At 38.3% G+C, this 25,130-nt stretch overlaps 1 protein-coding gene across 3 annotated transcripts in view; it reads left to right on the forward strand.

Annotated features, from left to right (window-relative positions):
- Window positions 1–286: 286 nt before the first annotated feature.
- Window positions 287–25,130, forward strand: part of PRR16 (proline rich 16) — a 287,644-nt gene continuing 262,800 nt past the window's right edge. For 2 of the 3 annotated variants that reach the window (XM_040241701.1, XM_040241700.1), the window contains exon 1: window positions 331–657. In XM_040241701.1, coding sequence (XP_040097635.1) covers window positions 499–657 — 159 coding nt within the window. In that variant the 5' untranslated portion in view covers window positions 331–498. Of the gene's footprint in view, window positions 658–25,130 lie in introns of all 3 variants that reach the window. The other variant, XM_040241702.1, reaches the window with a different exon arrangement.

Here is a 25,130-nt window from a genome sequence, read left to right on the forward strand (position 1 = left end):
AGAAAAAGTGTGGTGGGGATCCTGGTCCCTGTTGGTGGGGAAACAGCAGGAATCCAAGCTGGATGTGAAAAGACATCCAGCATGATCAAATGAGGGAGGGCATTTCAGGATCTAGACGAGAGGGTGGGCAGGACCCTGCTCCCAGACGCCCAGGTATTCCGGAGAGATCCCGGAGGAGACACGTGCCGGGGACTGCAGCTGACAGCCGGGCCGGCCGGCGCCCCTCGCGGCGCGCGGGCGGGGAACCGCGAGCGCGTGTGTGCGCGAGAGCGGCGGGCGGAGGCGCAGGCGCGCTGTTCGCCCGTCTGCAGCCCGGCGCCGAGCGCCGTGTCTTGTGGAGCCGATGGCAGCAGCACCACGGTGCGGCCGCCCGGCCGAGCGCCGAGCGCAGCCACCACCCGCCGCTGCCCGGGGAGCGTCCAGGATGTGGGGGGACCGGGGCGCGCAGCAGCCTCCGCTGGCCCGCCTGTGCTGACCTGCCTCGCTTGCCCCCAAAGAATGTCAGCCAAGTCCAAGGGGACCCCCTCCTCGTCCTCTCCAGCCGAGGGACCGCCGGCAGCCTCCAAAACCAAGGTGAAGGAACAGATCAAGATCATCGTGGAGGATCTGGAATTAGTCCTGGGAGACCTGAAGGACGTGGCCAAGGAACTTAAGGAGGTGAGAGGTGGCGGGGTTTGGGGGGTGGAGGGCTGGGGAAGGAGTTCGTTGTGTTTTACCCACTAGGGGTCCGTTTTCACTGGGGACCGCCAGATTTCTTAACTCCTAGGAAACTATAGAAAGAGGACGCCTGCGGATAGACTTGCTCTGCTCCTGCGACTCCCGAGAAGTTGTTGCACTTTCTTGTTTTTAATCAGGAAGAAATCAACTAGTGTTTTTTAATCGATGGACCTGGGCTGGTAGGAGGGGTGAACACGCGAGTCTCCGTATCTAAGTGTGTGTGTGTGAGTGCGTGTGTGTGTGTGTGAGAGAGAGAGAGAGAGAGAGAGACAGAGCAGGGGATTAACTGGGGGTGTGTCGACAGAGGAAGAGACCAGCCACTGGCCTGAGAGTGCAAGATGCTTCTCTCCTGCCCTCTTGCTCTTCCAGGCTTGTCGCTCCTTGCCTGGCAGCCTTCCTGGACCAAGGCTGATGGGGCGGGTTTCGGCCCCGAGCCAGACCCTGGAGGGCAACCTGGGAGAAGCTCGACTCCAGCTCTGCTCCCCGCTTCCCGAGCCCCGAACCCTGCTGGAAGGAAAGCGACCCGGGGTTGCTTGCAGGAGATCTCAGACGTGGGGATGTAGAAGGGTCTGGGACTTCCTCACTTTCGCAGTTCAGGAGGCAGCCGCTGCACTCCTTAGGAACTCCAGGCCTGCCCGCTACCCCACCTCCTTTCTTCTTCCCGTCCTATCGCCAGTTGGCATAGAAGCTGGGGCACAGAGCGCCTCGGGGTGTGTGTGTGCATGTATGTGTGCATGTGTGTGTGTGACGCGCGTGCACCAGCTTCTGGCCACTTGAGTTCTAGCTTTTGGGGACCTGGACTGTTTTGGTTCTTCCTCGCTCCCACGAACCCTACTTCTCCCCTTTCACCCCCACCAGCCTTGATCCGGATAGAAAGAAGCGCAGACAGTGTCAAGGCTGAGGATGCGTAACTCCCGCTGCAGCTCCAGGCGGGGACGAGGGCAGGGATGGGGCGGTGGGGTCTCCTGCGAGCCCGAAGGTGGCTTCTTGGAGGAGCTGGTGGCTGTCCCAACCCAGTAGTTTCCCGCTACTGAATTGGTGCCCGGTGCTGTTTTGCTTCAGAGAATCCGCACCCCTAGTCGCAGGAGAGCTACCGCGGTAACTTCTAAGGTGGTAGCCACGGTGGGAAGGGAAGGGGTGGGGCATAGTCTAGATCCAAAATGTAATCCTGTTTTAGAGGCCAAGTGGCAGGAGACTGAGGGTCCTTTGGATGTCTGGCCTCTAGAGACTGACCTCATTTGTCCAATTTCCAATCCAGATGTAAAGATCGAGCCCCCCCTTTTTTTTTCTTCCCATCTCCCCATTCAGTGAACTGAACTCAGCGAATGTTACCAAATGCAAGTCTGTTTAAATGGCCCATTTATCAACAGGGTTCGGTTTGGCAATGGCAAGTGTCATTCTTGGAGGCTGCTCCATCGACAATATAATTACTAACCTGGAAGCGGAGAGTGATACAGGTGATCAGTCCGAGGAGGAAACTTACTTGTTCTTGTTTCAGGGCTTCTCTAGGATCACTGCTTCACAACTGGTTGGCAGATGGCAAGGTTATGCATTGAAATTCAATTCTAAAGATGCTGTTTGTTTTTTGTTACCCTTTTATTTGACATTTTTGGCAGGTTGTGTTTTCATTTGAAACATAATGATGTTTTTTTAAAAAATGAACAAATTTTTGCACGTTCCTTTTGGTAGAATTGTGCTTTTCAGTTGTTGAGATTTCTAAGATGGGGGATGTGGGAAACTTACATCAGCACAGAAACGTTTTTACTGTTTCATCCAGCAGCCTGAGATTAAGAGAAAGGTAGTCAATGAAAATGGCATCTTTGGGCAAATACTTCTTATATTACCATGTGTCACTCCACTCTCTATTTTAGGCAGCATAAATGACAAGAAACTGCACATGGTCCCAGTTCTGCTTTGCATCCTTATTTTGTGGATGTTTGCAGACCAGGCTGATGTATTGTGAAACTTTTAACCTCACCATAGATCTTGGTTGGAATCACAAAGAAGTAAATCAGGGAGTCTGTGGGTCTCTCTCCCTTTCACTCTTTCTGTGTTTTCATTTGCTTGAGGATTTTTCTTTTTTAGGGAAAACAACACCAAGCAAACTGGTATGTAAAAGAAATAGAAAAGCATAGAAAATGTACAACCAATTAAAGGATCTGTCTTCCAGGCATATCTAAAGATGAAATGTTGACTTGATGCTTTGTAAGCTTTGATTGGGTGCTGGGGCCTGATTGATTTAAGATTTCACTCTCACGAGTAAACTTTATGAATGATAAATTATTTGATGTGATTGTTACCTTTTGTGAGGAGGATATCATCTTCCTAAGTTTGCACACGGAGTTGTATATATTATGTCTGAATCTCAAAATGCTGGCCATTTATATTGTAGGAGAAAGAGTTATTTCAAGAACAAAATATTTATAGGGCATGTTTAACCTGTGACATCTTGCAGTTGTCCAGCATTTATCTTTTTAAGATAATGTAGCACACATGACTGAACATGTCTATGATGTAATTTTGAATGGGGGAGTAACTGAAAAACCTGTTAGTGTCTATGCTTATGATTTGTAAATATAAATATCACTATTTATCAGTTATTACATTTGCTATTTCAGCGGGCTATCATAGGAATATATTAAATACAAACTGTTGCATTTAGAATTCTAATTCTTTTATTGGCAATGGTATAATTTTAGGCCATGATGTATTTTGATATAAATTAGCACAGAGCTCTTATTAACTTGGAACAGAAGTTAAAAATAAGAAGGTGATTATGACTTGATTACTATATCATTCACCATATGGTATTTGTTTTTCCCCCTGTTCATTCTATCTAAAATGCAGTATCTTTTTTTGAATATTTTTTCCTTTATTTTTGTATAAATTCTGCACCAACAATATTGGACTTTTGTTTGAGGTTGTTTTGAAATTTATTTTCTTTTTAGAAGTTTTCTGGACTTCAGTCAATTCAGGTAGTGGGATGGATTCCAGTAGAATAGTAGGTACTTGGAACTCTTTAATAGTAACAACATTTCATTACTATTGGTATCTTTTATCATTATCTGTTGTTACTTAACCATTTATAATTAGATTGAATATTAGGAGAAGAGGGTTGGGATTTCTATAGTGTCTAAGGGCAGATTTATTCTGCCCTCTGAATTTAGTAAAACCTCAAATAGCTTGACTGTTCAGAAATAATGTGAGTTTCTGGGTCTTCTCTACTATAATGGAAAAGCCTTAAGTATAATTAAACATATTTATTCAGTAGTTACTGTGTGCCAAATACTATGTTATCATTTTATTGCTACCAGTATGAGTAGTTTGAGCTTCTGATCTCAGTGAACTCAGAGAGTTGTTTGGGAGACATTTATCCTGTCTTTCAGCATCAATACTGTGTAAAGACCTTGCTGCTTTTAGTGGGTACTCTTACTGTGATCTAAGAAAAGAGACTTGAGAATAAGAATATGTAGATTTATAAACCAATACTTACTAAGATTTATAAACCAATACTTACTATGTACTTAGTAGTATGGTTAACCTTTGGTGAAAAGAGTGGTAGAAGCTTAAAAGAAGCTTATGGTTTATTCAGATTGTCATGATTAACAAAAATGGATCCGTGCCATATACAGGAACTCACATATCCAACTGTTACAATTAAACAGTGGAGATTTTATGAAACAACTGCTGCTACTGCTAAACAACTATACCCCAGTAAAGAAAATATAAATAAACAGTGGAGATTTTCATGATGATTAAGCTCTTAGGGGGTATGAAGAGTGGAAAAGTAAAATTTGGGGTCTTTGAGATGTGGATAAGGTTTGAAAAGGTAGAAAGGAGGACTTGAGGAGGGGAAATAGCATTGGAGTGCAAGATAATTCCGTGTTGCTTTTTTATACACAGAGAAAAAATTAGTGGTGAAACACTAAAGTTGTAGGGATAAAATTAGCAATTTCTGGCTTATTAGGTATGGAATGATCCTTTTTTTTTTAAAATGAAGTAATGCAGAAGAAAGAGTGCTTTTAAAAAATAATTCTCATATAATCTGACAGCTCTTCATATCATTTTGCCTGTTGTTTATGAAGAGGCTTGCATGCTCAGTCACTCAGTAGAAGTCAACTCTTTGTGACCCCATGGACTGTAGCCCACCAGACTCCTCTGTCCATGGAATTGTCCAGGCAAGAATACTGGAGTGGGTTGCCATTTCCTCCTCCAGCTGATCTTCCAGACCCAGGGATCCATCCCACATCTCTAGCCTCCCATGTTTCCTACATTGCAGGCAGATTCTTTACCCCTACACCACCTGGGAAGCTCTTTTATGAAGAAATCACTGGCAAACTTGGTTTGCATCAAGTGTTGGTGTTAGTATGGGATCATGGATCTTGTTGATTAGGGAGATATTGGAGTATGTAATAAGTAGCTTTTTACTTGGAAACAAAATTCATTGCTGCTTTAGTTGGATTCTCATTTAGACTGTTTATAGCCTTGGTAATTTTTCATACTGTTTCATTTTATGATTTTAAGTAACAAGACTATCATATGAGTTAAATATATGTGTACATACATATATCTGTATATATAAAATATACATACACATACACATATGTATATAACATATAGCTAAGCCATGGGAGTAGACATGACTGTTACGGAGAGACCAGCTAAGATGAGTTATTTTGTCTGCCCCACAGTCACTGACTGATGGGACTGCATGAGTGGGAAGGTTTTGTCAGCTTTGTGACTATGAATTGGAAAGCATTCATCTTTTTTCTTACAATGTCATAAAAGGAAATAAAATTAAGTTTAATTTTAAAAAGTTTGAAAACCTTAGGAAATGATCCATTTGTGGGGGGCATTGAAAACAGAATTAATTGAATTGACAATAACAACAAAATAGAATTAACAATTATCTACAAAATATTTCTCTTTTTTTAAATAAGTGCTGTAGTTTATTGGTCTGGGAAATCCTACCAAATATTTTCTGGTTAATGAATCCATGCATATAAAATTCATTACTTGAACAAATTACAGAGAATACTCTCTGCAGTATTTTCTAAGTTCTAAAATTGTGAATGAGTAAATTTCATAGTTAATTCAATTGCAGCTATAGCTGTAGTTCTACTACTCTATTCAACAGTCTGCCTTCTCAAACAAGTATATTTACCTGCTAAAATGCTTTTTAGTTTTTCTTTTCTTAAGCATGATGGCTTAGCATGTTATTAAAAGAGCATCATGGTTCTGAGAAAATAAAAATAACCAGTAACCATCCTTTACTGTCTCTCTATTTCCAATGCATTAAACTATTTAAGACTCAGAGAATTACCTGATAAGAAATTCAAGCAGACTGAAAGTAATAAATAGTGTACTTCAGGCAATAGTGAAGTAATAGATAATAAAACCAATGCAGTAATTTGTTACCTGCATTATTTTTTTTTTTCTACCTTTACTGCTCTGAGGATCTCAGGTAATTAAAACAAAGTGTAAGAAAAAGATAGAATGTAAGTTTGAGTAAAACATATTTTTCCCAAATAAATTAAACTATAGAAGCTTCTATAGAACTAGTTAATGAAAAATAGCATGGGCAATTTTTTAAAATTAAAAGGGAAAATTTCCAATAATATGCTAACTAATTTCTGATTAATATGTACATAAATGACATAAAGCTGAAAATCAAAGTTTGGTAACAATGAAGGGTACTTTTTTTTCTTTAAAAGATTAATTTGTGTATTTTATTTTTTGGGGAGGAGCAGTTTTAGGTTCCCAGCAAAATCGAGGAGGAGGTACAAAGATTCCTATGTCCCTATGTCCCTGTACGTATGTATCATCCTGCATTATCAACATCCCCCACCAGATTGGTACATTGGTATAATTGATGGATATACAGAGATTAAGGGCAAAAGAAGGGGGTGACAGAGGATGAGATGGCTGGATGGCATCACCAACTCAGTAGACATGAATTTGAGCAAACTCCCGGAGATAGTGAAGGACAAGGAAGCCTGGTGTGTTGCAGTCCATGGAGTTGCAAAGAGTTGGACATGGTTTGGTGACTAAACCACATTAACACATCAGTATCATCCATTTCTGTAGTTTATGTTAGCGTTTACTCTTAATTTCAGACATTTTGTGACTTTGGACAAATGTCTAATGATATGTATCTATCATTTTGGTGTTCTATAAAGTATTTTCACTGCCCTAAAATTCCTGCTCCACCTATTTTTCTTTCCTTCAAATTCTGAGGGTATTAGTTTTTTTTAAAGAAAATATTTCAATTTTTTTGTGATTTCTTACATAATACATTGTATGAATAATATAGAAAGTTTGGGAAAAGTCCAAAAAACTAAAAAAGGAGAAAACAAAAATTGTCTTTACTGCCACACATAAATAAATATATTGAGAATTTTGCTACATTTTCTCTCCATCTTTTTTTAAAAAAATATCTGTTTATGTAATTTGTCTGCACTGGGTCTTTATTGCAGCTCACAGACTCTCTAGTTGTGGCACTCAGGCTTAGTTGCTCCATAGCATGTGGAATCTTAGTTCCCTGACCAGGGTTTGAACATACATCCCCTGCACTGCAAGGCAGATTCTTAACCACTGGACCACCAGACAAGCGCTTCTGTCTTTTTGTATGTGCATTTTTAACATAGACAAAGTTATGTAAAATTATGAGGTTATGTGCAATGATGTTTTCTGCTTTCTGGAGTACTATTAGATCATAACCATTATATAAATCTATTGTAAGTTACTTTATAGGTCCCCTAATGTGGAAATTGATGGGGAAACAGTGGAAACAATGTCAGACTTTATTTTGGGGGGCTCCAAAATCACTGCAGATGGTGACTGTAGCAATGAAATTAAAAGACGCTTACTCCTTGGAAGAAAAGTTATGACCAACCTAGATAGCATGTTCAAAAGCAGAGACATTACTTTGCCAACAATGGTCCATCTAGTCAAGGCTATGGTTTTTCCAGTGGTCATGTATGGCTGTGAGAGTTGGACTGTGAAGAAAGCTGAGCACCGAAGAATTGATGCTTTTGAAGTGTGGTGTTGGAGAAGACTCTTGAGAGTCCCTTGGACTACAAGGAGATCCAGCCAGCCCATTCTGAAGGAGATCAGCCCTGGGATTACTTTGGAAGGAATGATGCTAAAGCTGAAACTCCAGTACTTTGGCCACCTCTTGCGAAGACTTGACTCACTGGAAAAGACTCTGATGCTGGGAGGGATTGGGGGCAGGAGGAAAAGGGAACAACAGAGGATGAGATGGCTGGATGGCATCACTGACTTGATGGACGTGAGTCTGAGTGAACTCTGGGAGTTGGTGAAGGACAGGGAGGCCTGGCGTGCTGTGATTCATGGGGTCGCGAAGAGTTGGACATGACTGAGCGACTGAACTGAACTGAACTGAATGTTCAACAGCCTATTTATTAACAAGTTTTTGTGTTACAGATCTCTAAAAGAACAGCTTTGACAATAAAAACAGCAAAGAAATTTTTACTCTCTGCCTGGTACCGTTCTAAGTATATTTCTTAATATTAGGACTTCTAATTCTCAAAACAGACATGTGAGGAAGGTAGAGTTGTTACTGTTTTACAGATAAGAAAACAGAGGTCAGAGATATAGTCACTTGCCAAGGTCCCTTACTTGTAAGTGAGGCTTCATTGCTAGGCATTTTATTGCTGCTGCCCAGGCATTTCCCAGGTGGCACTTGTGGTGAAGAACTCGCCTGCCAATACACGAGACTCAAGAGACACAGGTTTGAATCTTGGGTTGGGAAGATCCTCTAGAGCAGGAAATGGCACCCTGCTTCAATATTCTTGCCTGGAAAATTCCATGGGCAGAGGAGCCTGGTGGGCTACAGCGCATGGGGCCCCAAAGAGTTGAACATGACTGGGCACACAGCACAACTCAGGCATTTAACCACTAAACTCTGGATTTTCCTGCTTTTCCTCCATTTGTTTTGAAATCAAGGGTTGTGGGAGTTTTAAAGTCTTCAATCCACTTTGCCAAGTTGTCTTCCAGAGAGTTTTTCACAAGATTTTTTTACCCCTGGTATCTGTATACGTATGGACTCTGCTTCTTCAATTTCTAGTGAAAATGATAAACCTTTTCATCTTGTTGTGAGTGAATTACTTCTTTGTGATAACATTGTTTTTGTTGGGTTGTACTCAGTTTTGGACACCAGTATTGAAGCAGAACTAACAGTGGGTTGATCAGACATTGTAGTTTTCATCCTTCAAATAAGTAGGTACTGCAGTGAATTACTTTTGACCTATTTACTCTTCAGCAAAAACATTAATAATAATATAACATCTCTTTTTTTATATTATGACTTAGAAAATAAAGGAGCAACTAACATGGGTATTTCCTGATCTTGAGCATTGTATAGAGAAGTTTCAAATGAATTTAAAAGAATTTGTTGTTCAGTCATTCAGTATGTCCGATTCTTTGTGACCTGTAGAATGCCAGGCTTCCCTGTCCTTCACTGTCTCCCAGAGTTTACTCAAACCCATGTCCAGTGAGTTGATGATGCCATCCAACCATCTCATCCTCTGTCTCTCCCTTCTCCTCCTGCCCTCAGTCTTTCCGGGCATCATGGTCTTTTCCAGTGAGTCAACTCTTCACGTCAGGTGGACAAAGCATTGCAGCTTCAGCTTCAGCACCAGTCCTTCCAGTAACTATTCAGGGTTGATTTCCTTTAGGATTGACTGGTTTGATCTCCTTGCTGTCCAAGGGACTCTCAAGAGTCTTCTCCAGCACCACTGTTCGAAAGCATCCATTCTCTGGTGCTCAGCCTTCTTTATGGTCCAACTTTCACATCTGTCCATGACGTCTGGAAAAGCCATAGCTTTGACCATACAGACCTTTGTTGGCAAAGCGATGTCTCTGGTTTTTAATACGCTGTTTAGGTTTGTCATAACTTCTCTTCCAAGGAGCAAATGTCTTTTAATTTCATGGCTGCAGTCACCATCCACAGTTATTTTGGAACCCAAGAAAATAAAGTCTGTCATTATTTCAGTAACTTTTATTCTCTTTTGTTGTTTTCAAATTGTAGTAGAAAGGGACTACTGTCCTTAAGTTTTCTGAAATGTCTGGGGTTTTTACAGTTGTTTCACTTTCTGCTGTGACAGATGAATAGAGAAGCTTGTGGAGTTATTTAAAAGGCTCCAAATTATTGAGCTGCCTAACAATATTGTGGGCTTCCCTGGTGGCTCCGTGGTAAAGAATCTTCCTGCAGTTGCAGAAGGTGTGGGTTTGATCCTGGATCAGGAAGATCCCCTGGAGAAGGAAATGGCAACCTACTCCAGTACTCTTGCCTGGAAAATCCCATGGACGGCGGAGCCTGGTAGGCTACTGTCCTTGGGGTTGCAAAGAGTCGGACATGACTGAGGGACCTCACTTTCACTTTCATGTATGAGGAAGCTGAAATGGAGAGAGAACTTGAGCTGGCCCCTGTAAGATGTTATGGGAGAGCCCAAATGCTCTTTTTGGCTGGTCCGCCAGTGTAGAGAGCAGAGATGGAGTTGGTCTCTTGACACTTCTCCCTCTAGATCCTTGTCCAGAAGTACAGCTTCCCAGCTGTCAGCAGCTACAGTGTTACTCTGCTAGTTTACGGGCTTTTAACTTCAGTATAATCTCTTTCTCTCTCCTTCCTCTTCTGCCTCATGGGTCATACTTTCCTTTCTTGTTCTTCCCTTCTTCTCTGTCTTCTTCATTTTTTTGTTCTTGAAACTTCTCTTTTCCTTCTTCTCCTTCCAGGTAAGCTTCTTTGATATGCTGCATAAGCTTCTTTGATTATGCTTCAATATATTATACACTTATGCAAAAATTTTGTTTAAATTTCTACATTCTTTAAATAGCTACTATATGCAAGGCAGTGTACTAGGGAATAAAAGCACAGTATTGAGCAACACACAACACCCCTGACATCTGGAACTTACATACTAATAGGAAGACATTATTCAAATAATAACATAGATAATATTTTTTAAGGAGTGTTAAAGGCTGTGAAAGAAAAGCTCCTGGTACAGCAGAAGCGTAAAATCATTGGGAAGTCTTGTAAATTCTTCTAAATAGGGGGTTTCAGATTGACCGCCTGCCTTCCTACTGCCACCTCTCCTATCCTTGTGCTATGAATTTCATGGATGATGTTTTATTAGCCCTAGAGCTGTCTGTCTCTTCTTCGCCTCTCCTCTGCCAGTTCATTCTTTAAACACTACCAGATTAATCTTCTTAACACACTGCTTTCTTCAGGCCACTCCCCTGCTTAAAAGATCACACACTATTCTCCTGATACTTAAAATGTCAAATGAACAAACCCAGACTTCCAGGCTGATATCTAGCAGTTCCATTTTTATAACGTGGCCTTATCTCTTCTTCTTTGGGGATTAAAGCAGAGACCATCCCAAACAATCTTGACATCACAGTTCTTATCCAACTTGAATTCTGTATTCCTCATGTTTGCCACTCAGCTGTGTTTTCTTATGTTCCTTAACAATCGTTCCATGATTGTGCCTTAAAAGAAGTTAGTAACCTTTCTCTTTTAGTTAGTAACCATGTAATATTCATTGCAACATTTTTAAAGTCTTACTCTTGTTATCTGATGAGGAACTTAAATTTGAGGATCCAATTCTAAGTAATACTTATTAAAGATGTTAAGGACTAAAACTCAGTAATTCTACTTGTGCATGACAGTCTGTTCTTTCTCATCTACTCAAGAAAATCACTAACAATTCTCACCTATTTCTGCTATATTATCTTTTGTTCATTCTCCCCAGATGATTCCCATGAAAGCAAAAGTGAAAATAATGATAATAGTAAAGCCCTCTCTTGACTCCACTTGCCTTGAAAATTACCATCCTGCTTCTTAGCTCTCTTTTATAGAATATCTTGAGTTTTATATTTGCCATCACCTATTTCATCTTACTCTTTCCTAAACCCCCTTTGATCAGACCTGTACTCTACCTGGGGCTTCCCTTGGTGGCTCAGATGGTAAAGACTCCACATGCCATGCGGGAGACCTAGATTCGATCCCTGGATTGGGAAGATCCCCTGGAGGAGCGCATAGCAACCCACTCCAGTATTCTTGCCTGGAGAATCCCCATGGCAGAGAACCCTGGTTTCTCCAGACCTTCTAATTTTTTTAAGATCAGTGGTCTTCTCTGTATCTCTACCTGAATGTCTTAAGAGACATCTTCACCTTTTTGTGTGCAAATTGGAATACTGTTTTTTCTCTTTCCCTCAAAACTTAGGTTTTGCAGTCTCTCCCAAGCCAATGGATAGTGTTAGATTCAAATTCATCACAGTCTGGTTGGCTGTACCTTCAAAATATTTGTAAAATTTGACCAGTTCCTCCTCTGCTACCACACTGGTCCATGGCAGCAACATCCTCTCTCACTTCAGTTGTTACAGTAACATCCTGACTGTTCTCTTTTGCTTCCTTGAGCCCTCATTTTTAGCTCAGCTGTCTGGGTAAACCACGATCATATTGTTCTCAAATCTGCGTAATGATTGGCTGTTCTCAAAGTGCTTACAGTGGTTACAAGGCCCCAGATTTCCTTTCAACCCTGTTTTCATGCTGACTTCCACTTTCATGCTCACTTACTAGTTTTTTGGCTCTTTCTGCTTCAGCTTCATTAATCTTGGCTATTTCAGGCATGAATGTGTCATCCACATTTCCATTGCTAACTCTGCCTTACTGCTCTGTTATTTTATTAAAGTTTCCCTCATGTGTTATCCCACCACAGCTGATTCTGGTGGCTCTGTATGTTACTATATACTCTGGTATCCTCTATCTTTCTTTTCTTATTTCAGCTTTTCTCTCTTTCTTAATAGTTTCTGATATACTAAACAGCTTATTTCTACTATTCGTGGTTTGTTTCCCACATCTAGAATATTCACTCCTAGAGGTCAGTGACCTTTGTTTTATATATCTCAAAGAACTAGAGCAGTGGCTATCATATAATAGGTGCTCATTAAATGAATTTATGAATAACCGAGGCTCTTCCAAGTCTTGTTCCATTAAAGTTCTCAAAGATCAAACTATTATGTATCAGTTAGAGAGAAAGAACGTGTAGTCGATGCTTTCTAAACACTTTTTACCTGGGTTCTTTATCTTCCTGCCTTTTCATGTGGTGGTAGTTTGTAGGTAGGCTGGAGGCAGCTCTTGGTCCCCTGCTTTGATTTTTGTAATCTACTCACCTCACTAAATCCACTACACTAAACCCAGTTCATATTCTCTGAAATGGACCAGGGATCGCTCAGTAATGTTTCCTATGTGTCATGTAAGGTTCTAAATGTTGAAAAACATTAACTCATTAAGTCCTCACCTTTCTTGAACCCAACCACTGGCTCCCTTATTATCCCTCCCATATGGAAATTCTAGAGACATCCTGTCTATTTAAACCCTGAATGTGGTGTAACTTTAGGCCCTCACCTTCAGACAAGTCTGGCTTTGATTTCAGAGCTCATTATTCCCTGAAGATCAGAGTTGTCATTTTAAGCTCTTTGAAGCACATTAGATGCAATTCTACTTTCTTCTAATCGAGTGTGTAAACTAAAATGTGGAGAAAGTATATATATATATATATATATATATATATTTTTTTTTTTTTTAACAGCATTTACTATGTTTTTCTGCTTTTTGAACATTGTGTCCCTGTCTTACCATTAGTCATTATAAATTTTAAATTAACTGGAAAAGGACATGCAAAAGAGGTTTTGGATATTGCTTAAATATGTTTTAATTATTCCACTACGTCTGTAAGAAGTAAGAAAGCAGTTTGTTGAGAAGACCTGATATTATACAAAATATTCAGAAGCTAGAAAATATTTGTATTTGGCCTCTTTTTCTTTTTTTCTTCTTTTGTGTACTCCCTCTAGTGTTCAAAAATATGAATACTTATAATTAGCTTATTCAGATACTAAAGAACACACATTAATGTAGAAATAAGGCCTTCTTTACCTGATATATGTGTGTGTGTGTATATATATATATATATATATTTTTTTGTTTGTTTGTTTCTCACTCTGGAGATTATATTATCCAGTTAGTGAATTTTCAATGTTTGTATGAACAGCATTCTTTCTCCCCTTTCCTGTAGGGATTTGATTGTGTCTGTTTTTTCATATGTGTAATTTTAACCTGTCCACTTTAGTCAGGGTAAATAGTGGATTTCTTGAACATCTGTCTTTAAAAATCAGAATTTTCCTCAGTTTTAAAAACTAAAGTCTAGATATTAGTTGGGCAATTTGGATATGAACAGGAATCCTCCCACATGCTAAAAAAACAAACAAACAAACAAAAAAAACTGTTTAACTAGAGCTGTGTCTTTGAACATAGAATTTAAAGTATTTAAATAATTGACATAATTTTAATATACTGAAACATTATCTAAATACATTGGCTTCAAGATACCTTAAGACATAATGAAGGTATCTCTAGGAATAACAAATATGAAAATTTAGAAATCATCCTAACCCAGGGATTGAACCCAAGTCTCATGCATTTCAGGCAGATTCTTTACCGTCTGAGCCACCAGGGAAGCCCTTAAATAATGTATACATTACTTTATATATTATATATATATTATATTATTCTCATTTAATATAGAATATTAAAACTGCTAGCATATATAGAAGAGAAAATAATTTTAAATTGTAAAGTTAACTAAATTATTACTATTCAGAAATTTTTAAAAATTTGAGGCTACTGTTTGAAGTGAATTTTTCTAAACTGATGTATAAGATTGTTGCTTATATTTGATTAATGCTCTATGTTTTTAAACTTCTTTGATGCCTACTATTTTGAACTACTTTGATGCCTACTATTGCTCATAGTCAGACAAAGCATTGATAAAAAAGAATAGAAGTAATAAATTAATTTAAGTGACTTTCAGAGACATTGTTTTCTAAGCTCTATCTACTCCCTGGAAATACTTTGATATTATGATGATTAGTGCATTTTAAATGAATCTAATACTCCACATTCATACTATATATTTTAAGGGGAGAATTATTTAATACTTTAACCTTATTCATAACAGACTGCATTGTATGCCTTTGGGGAAACATATTTTTTAAATATGCAGAATAATAATATGGGACCAATGCCTATTTGGGGTTGTTTCTCTATAGACAGTATGTACCAAAATGCTTGAGAACTTTTTCTAACCACATTACATTTTTATTGGTTCCTGATTATGTGTCTTCTTTCTTCAGAAAATTGATGGAAAAAAGGGATGTAATTTTAATAAAAGCACTGATACCTGAGCAGAGTTGCAGAGAAAAAAAAAAAAAAAAAAAGAGCAGGGGCTATCATTTAACTTAAAAATATAGTAATAAGCTTGCTTTGTATAGAGTTAGAATACCATTATACCATTTACTGAAGATGGGAGATGATTTACTAAATTTGGCTTCCCTGATGACTCAGTTGGTAAAGAATCTGCCTGCAATGTCAGAGACCTGGGTGTGATCGCTGGGTTGGGAAGATCCACTGGAGAATGAAAAGGCTACCCACTCCAGTATTCTGGCCTGGAGAATTCCATGAACTGTATAGTCCATGGTTTTGCAAAGAGTTGAACATGACTGAGCAACTTTCATGTTCATGTCTGAGTTTACACAAGAGGATGATAGCTTTAAATTGTGAGGAAATCTAAACCAATTAAGAACTCTTTAGTAAGAAATTTGATCTCCTATGCAGTTATATAAAATTGTCTTATTGTACCATAGATGGAAGTGTTAGTTGCTACGTCATGTCCAACTCTTTGAGACCCCATGGACTATAGACTGACAGGCTCCTTTGTCTTTGGAATTCTCAGGCAAGGATACAAGAGTGGGTTGCCATTCCCCTCTCCAGGGGATCTTCCTGACCCAGGGATTGAACCCAGGTTTCCTGCATTGCAGGCAGATTCTTAAACCAACAGAAATGTATGAGAACTGATTGAATTAATGTTTTCATACGTCCTCTTCAAAGTCACCCTGCATAGTACTCCTGAACTTGGCAATGATCTGAAGTACTTTTTGACAAAGAAGTACATAGCAGACAGCACTTTGGCTAACTTATTTCCCTTGGATATTTGATAATTTTCAAAAATAACACAGACACTTAACCAACATTTTAAAAGATATCATTACAGATATTGGTTCCTTTTTAGTATAGGAGAAGTACATGTGTGTATTATAAAATTCTGAAAGTCTGTGGGAGATCTTGTGTTTTTTGAAAATAGAGATCTAAATGATACTATATTATATTAATATATTTCCTATAAATTATTGAAAGCATATTAGTTTTCTCAGTGCAGGTGGAAACCAATACATGGCTAGGAGTATAACTTTTTTTTTTTTTTAATTTTTTTTCAGTTTTTATTTATTTATTTTTTTAAATTAATTTATTTATTTTTAATTTTTACTTTACAATTCTGTATTGGTTTTGGCATAGATTGACGGAGTATAACTTTAAAAAATGCTTTTGTACATTTAAGAAAATCTTCTTAATACAAGTTCCATTAATACACAGAATTTGGTAAGTGATAAAGAAATTTTTAGATTGTAGTATTAGGTAAAATATGTTGCAGTTTTCCTAGAATATTTTCCAAAATAAATTTTGAAATAGTTTGCTGATTATATTCAAATAGGAATCCATTACTAAAGAGAACCAAGAAATACCCAAATTTGATTTAATATCTGATCTGTTATTCTAACAGAAAATAAAGATTAATGGCTCATTTTTTGTTTCTTTAATCACCATAATTTCCATATGTTTTTAAATGACATTTAGCAGGGAAACAGAATTACAAATATAATTATCTAATAAGAAAAGTACCATCTTTTTTTTCTTTAATGACCATATTACCCACTGGGCATTTTCTTCGTTATAGTCAGAGTATATGTTCCATGAGAGTAAACACCTCCTATGTCTTATATTACTTTGTTCTCTTAGTTTAGAGCAGTGCCTATCATGCAGTGGGGTTTCTCAGGTGGCACAGTGGTAAAGAATCTGCCGGCCAAGCAGGAGTTGGGTTCGATCCCTGGGTTGGGAAGATCCCATGGAAGGAAATGGCACCCACTGCAGTAAGTGAAGTCACTCAGTCGTGTTCAACTCTTTGCGACCCCATGGACTGTAGCCTACCATGCTCCTCCATCCGTGGGATTCTCCAGGCAAGAATACTAGAGTGGGTTGCCATTTAATATTCTTGCCTAGAAAATCCCATGGACCAGAGGAGCCTGGGTGGGCTACGGTCCATGGGGTTGCAAAGAGTCGGACAGAACTAGGCATGCACCACACGAAAGGCAGATTCCCTCTTAAAAAATGTATACTTTCTGTCAATCTCATTAAATTCAAACAGAGAATTTCACTGAAGGACATACCTTAATGTTATGTTTTGTTATTTAAAAGAATGGATCTTGTAGCATGCTGATTAAAGTCAGTTTATGAGAAGAGAATCATAATTATTTGAGTTCATGCTAAACTGCATAAATTTTATACTCTTTTCTTTGTCTTATAGGTTGAATAGAATTCAGTGCTAGGATGAGAATTTCTTGCTTTCATTTTATGATATTTTCTTACATAACAACCGAGAAAGCTTAAAAAACAAAGTGAGCTACTATGATATGAACTACATTAGAAATGAAAGATGAAAAGATTGAGCAGTTGCCCCCAGAGAATTCAGGAGAGAGGCTTTTAAATTTATTCATAGAAGCATTAAAGTTGTTATCTTGAAATAATGCAGAATATTTTTCTTGAAAATATATAGTAAATGTGAAAGGACTGAAGGTGAAAGTGAAGTCCCTCAGTCCTGTCCAACCCTTTGTGACCCCATGGACTGTAGCCTACCAGGCTCCTCCCTCCATGGGATTTTCCAGGCAATAGTACTGGAGTGGATTACCATTTCCTTCTCCAGGGGATCTTCCCAACCCAGGGATTGAACCCAGGTCTCCTGCATTGTAGACAGACACTTTAGCATTTGAGCCACCAGGGAAGTCCCTTTTCATAGAAGCATTAAAGTTGTTATCTTGAAATAATACAGAATATTTTTCCTGAATATATATAGTAAATGTGAAAGGACTGAGGAAGGTAGAAATGTGTAGAATAAATTAATTCTAATTAACTTGATTAGAATAAATTAATTTAATTAATGTAAATTAAATGAAGAAATATTCAGAATTGGGTTTAGCCTTTGTGAATGACATACTTAACTTAATCACATAAAGTAAATTAATTGAACCTTACATCTGAATCCTATCATCAGTAACTTTTAAGTGAAAATAGATTTAAACATTTACTGAAAAGAGGATAGTATATCCATCAGAAGTTTAACTATGTGCCAGATGTTTCTTTTGTCTAGAGAAAAGGAGGACTTGGAGATACAAAAATACACACATATAAACATACATATATAATGTGGAATCTTGATAAGTAAAGATTAACTTCTAAGAATGTCTAATTTATGATGGTATGATGAAAAAGAAGTTATTTGCCACATTTTTAAACCCTATTATAAGGGGATATATTTAATAAACTATTCTTCTCTTTAGTTTAAAGGACATTTACATTAAGCTGACATTGCTATATGTTGGTTAGAACCTATAGAACACATATGTTGGTTAGACATTTCTATATGTTACATTATTTCTATAAATAAAAAATATTAGAGAATGTGATCTAGTGATTCACAAAAGAAGAAAAAGAAATGAAAGACTGGTGTGCATTTAAAAAGTCACTGTGCAGGGGAGGAGAGAATCAAGCATTTTCAAAATAAAGCTAATGAGAGTGTAAATTGGAACAATATTTCCGAAGGACATTTTTGTCAATATTCATCAGAAGTCATGCAAACTCTTTTTTCCCAGCAAACAATAGACTCCGTTTAAAAGGAAATAATTAGAGAAGCAGAGAAAATTGTAAATAACAGAGTATGCATCAAAATATCTATATCAATTTTCTTTTATGTGTTCTCTTTATTCTTATTTTTCTTCATATTTCTGCTCTTATTTATTTTTACATTGTACAACTGAAAGTGTCACTTTCCTAATTCTTAAAGAAATCCAAAAAATACTATTTTCAAAAGCAGATACTAAAATAGTAACAGTTAACCCATTTAAACCCCATGCAGTTTCTAGTCAAGTCTTATATTCTTTGTATTGTCTTTGTTACTCCTCAGGCAGAAAATCTTTTTAATTCTGCCTGTATGTGTGACAGGAGTGTTTTAAGTGGTAGAAAACAAAAACTGTAATAAAAAGACAACTGGTATGTTAAGCGGCTCTGTGTGCTTAAAATTCAAGGCCACCCGGTGTGGGAAATCAGAGGTCTTGCTTTGGATTCCAGCTATGTTACTGCTGCTAAGTCGCTTCAGTCGTGTCCGACTCTGTGCGACCCCATAGACAGCAGCCCACCAGGCTCCCCCTCCCTGGGATTCTCCAGGCAAGAACACTGGAGTGCGTTGCCTTTTCCTTCTCCAATGCGTGAAAGTGAAAAGTGAAAAGTGAAGTCGCTCAGTCATGTCGGACTCAGCAATCCCATGGAGGGCAGCTCACCAGGCTCCTCCATCCATGGGATTTTCCAGGCAAGAGTACTGGAGTGGGTTGCCGTTGCCTTCTCCAGCTTTGTTACTAACCTTGGACTAGTCTATTAACCCCTCTGGGAGGCAATTTTCTTTTTATTAGTTAAAGCATATGATATTGCCATTTTTTTTGGTCAAACACTTCCATACTGGCAGTCTGGTTCACTCTAATAAAATGAGTAATTGATTTTTTCCTAGCACCAATGATCTATGAGTTTATTATAGAGTTAATGAAGTTTTGTCTAAAAAAAGTGATTTCTTCTTAGGCAAAAAGTCTCCGTTTAGGAGGCAGAGGAACATTTCTGTCCTTTTAAAAGCCTTCTCATATTAACTAGTGAAATGTTTAGCTCAAGTAACCTGTAACATATCTTTTTATGTGAAAAATATTTTGCTGGTTTACATTTCCATGTTATGTTGAAGCACATAAATACTAGGGCACCACTAGGTTAAAAAAAGTTAATTGTTGCACATTCAGTTAATCTTAAAAACATCAAATTCCACCAGCAATTCTAAGAAAGTTTAAGAATAAATCAGAAAATTAAATATTGAAAATTTTTGTAAATGTCATAAAAAATCTAAGAAAATATTTCAGACTCTAGAGACTGAAGTATTTCATGTTTAATGAAAGGAAGGAAAAGGAGAGAAAATGCAAATTTAGAAAAACATTTACTTAAAATGATGCACATTATAAGAATTTAAAGTGTTTTTTTAAAAAATACATAATTTCATTCATTTATGATTTCTACCAAGTGGCATAATTTTACGCGATCTCATTTTAGGTGTAGGAAAAATGTGTTTATTGATAGTGTGAATGCTTTAATAGAAATAATAACAGACACAGAGTCAGTGTAGGGGAAATTTGGAGTCCAGTGGCACTATTCCTGAAGTATGGTGAGAGGACTCAGGGCAGAGAGATTCAGACAATCTCCTGAACTGAGAACTTTTATTGTCATGCAAGTAAGATTCCCACTTCCTTGAAAAGACTGTAAAGTAGTCCATCTGTTGGCCACACAATGGTTTTTGGAGGAGGCTGAGGCCCCTTGCCCACACCCTTCTTCTGTCTGCCCTGGCCTTGGTGCTGATTCCGCTGGACGTTAACAACCAGCCAAGTTCCATCATCTCAGGTTGGAAAAGTCATTGGCAATACATCCGAAGCAGCAGGAATCTGGGGTCTCATGGCATATCATATCCCAGTGGAGACAAATCAAGAGAGATGAGTTTTTTTAATTTTTTACCAAGTGTTTCTTATCCATGAAGCTAAGTTCCTGAAGACATTGTGGAGATATTCCTAAAATCTTTCTCCTACTACCTTATGACTACCTTCCATGAAGTACTATGTTCACATGTTGAAAAGAAACTCTCTTACTCGTCTTTGAGAAGTACTTCCAGTGAACAAGGGCAACAGTGAGTCACCCTTCAGAGGGTTGATGTGGGCAGTGAACAGTTGATCCAAGAAGGGCAGGGTCTCTGGAGGAAAATGATGATGTGGTCATTAAAGAGGAGCTCAGGCAGGGATTCAGAAAAATGCAGCAACCAGTTTCTTGCTGCACAGGCATGACGTCGCCCAAAGCCAAGACTCAAGGGGGATGACAGCACCTCTGGCCTTTTCTTACTGCTTCTTAGGCTTATTACATGTGGGTGTCAGAGACTCACATACTCTGGGATTACCTGCACTGTCACATTAAATCCGACAGGGCCCACAGTTACAGATCTGTAGGCAAAGAAACACTGCATTCTCGAGGATCTGATCCCACTGACTCATGAGTACAGAAGGAAGTGGTTGATTTTAGAAGGCAGGAACACTTGTGCCTGATGTTGGCATCTATTATTGTAGCACCTCTCTGGGTTTTTAGGAATTCTCTCAATTTAGTATTATTTTTTTTCTAAACATTTGGAATGTAATCTGGAGAATCAAGCTGTGTTGGAGTGGTTTCAAGAATAATGTTAAAAAGAATTCCACCTGATTAATCCTCTCTGCCTTCTCCTCTTCTCTTTCTCCTCCCTTTCCAAACACTTTTCTGACTCCTAGAAAGGAGTTTCAGGATAATATAAGTTTAATGAGGCTCATCAGAAGTATTTGAATTGGAAACTCTTATGTCTAAAGAAACACTGATGGGGTGCTTAATAAAGAAACAATTTCTAATCTATTTGATTATTAAAGTGTTCCTGAACAAATGCAATAAAAACAATCCAAGCCTTGGGCAAGAAATTTTAACAGGAAGTGGGTTACTTTAAACATGTTTGAATGTGGTTTTTGCTTCCTGCTTGGGCAGGTATTCAATCATAAATGAATTTCCCAAATGGACTCCTTTGCACTTCACTTACCAGATGGAGAGTGCTTGAGTAGCTGAAGCTGGAATTCCAAAACCTGCCTCTCAAAATTTAGTTTAAGACTGTTCATCATAAGAATTATCAGGCTATCCATCACTGGAAGACAAAGGTTACAAATGTTTGGCAGTTATACGTTTGGCGTTTATTTTAATGGAAAAAGTGGCAGGGAATTTTCCATTTTTCTTTGATAACAGATCACTACAGAGTAAAATTTTAAACAGGTTGAAACCATTTTTAGTCTTTTCTCTATGAGTAATCTCAAAAACTGTATGACATAAAAACTATTCATGAATTATTTGCTCTACCTGTTTGAAACTGATACATAATACCTACTTTTAAAACTTACTACTCTTCTTCTGAAATATGTATTTCTATAATATGTATATGTATTTTCACCTTCTTGAGCACAAAATGTATCTTGTTTTATCACATTTACTTGTAAATTCATATCATGTGATAAAATTCATGAAAACTGAAAAATGCTGATGTCTGGGACTTCTCTGGTGGTTCAGTGGTTAAGAATCCACCTTGGAACACAGGGGATGTGGGTTTGATCCCTGGTCAGGAAACTAAGATCCCACATTACACGGAGCCACTAAGCCTGTGCACCCAGCTAGAGAGTCCACAAGGAAAGAGCCTGTATGATGCAACCAGGACCTGAGGCAGCCAAAGAAATAAATATTAAAAAAAAAACTGATTTCTCAGCAATGATACTTTAAAAACAAATGAAGAAACAGATAGATATGGATACTATCCAGAAACTGTGGGCTATTTTCATATGAATTACCTTCTAGTTACTGCCTGTGTGTCCTTGTTTTAACTTGGAATTTTGACAATAATTAGTTTTTAGGCTTTATGTTTAACTGTTTCCATCTTTATCCTATCTTAGAAGGGAAGGACAAAAATAACAGTATTTTGGTAGAAATTTCTGCAAACCAAAATTTAAACATATTAGACTATATTTGGATTAGCTATTTCCAAAAAAGCGTTTAAAAATTCCATTAAGAGATATGGTCTGCTGTTCTACAAATATAGGGTATGAGGATAAGTCCAGTTCTTTCGTGACCTTTCTTTCAAACTGGCAAGATGAGGGTTGGAGAATGGAAAAAGCACGTGCGTTGACTATTAGTGTTTCAAAGTCATTCTCATGTGTTAAATATGGCATTTTGAGCTTGGGCGTCTTTGGGGCAGCAATCACTTCCTGATAAAAAGAATCAGTATAAACTGAATCTCCTTTTCTGAGACTTTCAGAACTATGTTCTGTTGGGTTATACACAGAAATACCTGGACAAGAAAGCAGTATATTTGTAACAGCAAGCTACTGCTTGTTGCCTACCCACGGCCTGTGCCTCTTTCTCCCTTCATGTCAGAATCTTACTTTGATTTGAGACACATTTGATTTAATGTGCCCATTGTAAATAACTACAATTTCCTGCTTCTCTTACTAAAAAGTGACATACTCAGGTCAGTCATTTCAAAATATAAGTCGTTGGTAACACTTATGGGGACACTTTTAAAAGAGGGAAGATGCTGTACATTCCTTTTCTCCTTTTCCTTCCTTCCCTGCCCTTCCCATTGCCTGGAATAGAGATATGATGCCCAAGGAAAAAGTTGTCCTTTAGAGACCATGAGGATGCATGCCAGACACCAAGATGGAAGGTGTCTGGAGTATTCATTCAAGACTTCTTATAGTTGTCCCATCATCTTGGACTACTTAAAATTGGGCTTTCTATTATGTAAACCCCTACATGCTGAAAGCAGTTTTTTTTTTTTATGTGCAATTGAATGCAGTTTTCAATTGTTATAGCAACATAAAGGAGCAAATGTGGAGACTAATGACAATTTGCCCCCTTTAGTAGCAGTCTGCTGCAATATGATAAAATCAGCTTCCTTTGAATAGATGGTAATCCAGGCTGGTTCAACTGCTTTAGAAATTACAGTAGAAAGGAAAGGCTTTAAAATGATGGTATTATCCCTCTTTATATCATTAAATTCCTGTATTTAGAGGCTCAGGCTTTCCCAGTATATAAAGAATATGCTTATAAAATCTGTCTTTACTTAACAGTGTCTTATGTGAATAATATCTCTCTGCAAACACTTTACTTTTATGTTTTGAACATTTTCCCCATATGCAGGGATCATCATCATGGGTTTTAAGTAAGACATTTGTTTAAGGAGAAAGCTATTTTATGCTTGTGGTTTGCTGTATCAAACAGTGAATATGTTAAATGTATAAATGCTGCCTGTGGATTAGTTAAACTAAAATGTCATGAGACTTACTACACTTATCATCATCTGAATTTAAATATTCATTATTATGTGCTTTTTTCCCCAGTATAACCAGTAACTTCTGTTGTATGAAATTGGATGGTGATCATTTGTTTTTCTTAGTCAAATAAAATTTGTAAAATTGAAAATAGATACTGGTGAAACTAGCTGTCACTCTAAAATAGGCTGTTGTTGATTTAGATTTCATAACCCTTATCTTATATCATGGGATTCCATTGTGGCCCATCTGGTAAAGAATCTGCCTGCAATGAGGGAGACTTGGGTTGGGAAGATCCCCAGAGAAGGGAAAGGCTACCCACCCCAGTATTCTGGCCTGGAGAATTCCATGAACTATATAGTCCATGGGATCGCAAAGAGTTGGACATGACTGAGCGACTTTTGTCTTATGTCATACACCCATGAATCTAGATAACAAATTTCTAATTGGTGGGCAAAATTCAGCAGTGCAATAAATCCTTATCTTTTACATTCATGTGTACTTTGTGTTTCTTGTATTCATTTTGTAAGTATTTTAACTTTTATGGTTTATGAGTAACACAGGCCCACTGGTATAATCATACATCTGTACGCCAGATTACCCCCTGGGCTTCTGCTGAGTTCTCTGTGTACATCTGTAGGACTGTTTACAACCATATGCTCTAGGATCCTGTGAGAGCAGAAGGCCTGGCTGAGACCACCAGAAGATCGATGGCAAGTCACTTGGGCTACCGAACTTTTTCAATTAGATGCAATCACATGTTGGAGAGTAGGCTAGGTGGCTGAGGCATTTTACTCTCTGTGGGAGAGGCAGGAAACAGTAGCTTAGAAGGGCTTCCCCACTGAAGATTTCTTTATCTATGGAGTTTCTGCCGTCATTCTTTGGAGTTAAATGTACTAGCATCTGGATGTTACTGGGAGTTCAGTTCAGTTCAGTCGCTCAGTCGTGTCCGACTCTTGGCGACCCCATGAATCGCAGCACGCCAGGCCTCCCTGTCCATCACCAACTCCCGGAGTTCATTCAGACTCACGTCCATCGAGTCGGTGATACCATCCAGCCATCTCATCCTCTGTCGTCCCCTTCTCCTCCTGCCCCCAATACCCGGGATTTTAAATTTTTAAATTAAAATTTCATCAATTTTATGCTACTGGAGGCCATTGAGTTTATGTTTTCTTTCAATGTTAAAGAAAATGAAAGTGTTAGTGGCCCAGTCATGTTTAACACTTTGCAACCCCGTGGAGTGTAGCCCACCAGAGTCCTCT

Source organism: Oryx dammah, unplaced genomic scaffold (assembly GCF_014754425.2).
Source record: "Oryx dammah isolate SB20612 unplaced genomic scaffold, SCBI_Odam_1.1 HiC_scaffold_5, whole genome shotgun sequence".
Classification (NCBI taxonomy): domain Eukaryota; kingdom Metazoa; phylum Chordata; class Mammalia; order Artiodactyla; family Bovidae; genus Oryx; species Oryx dammah.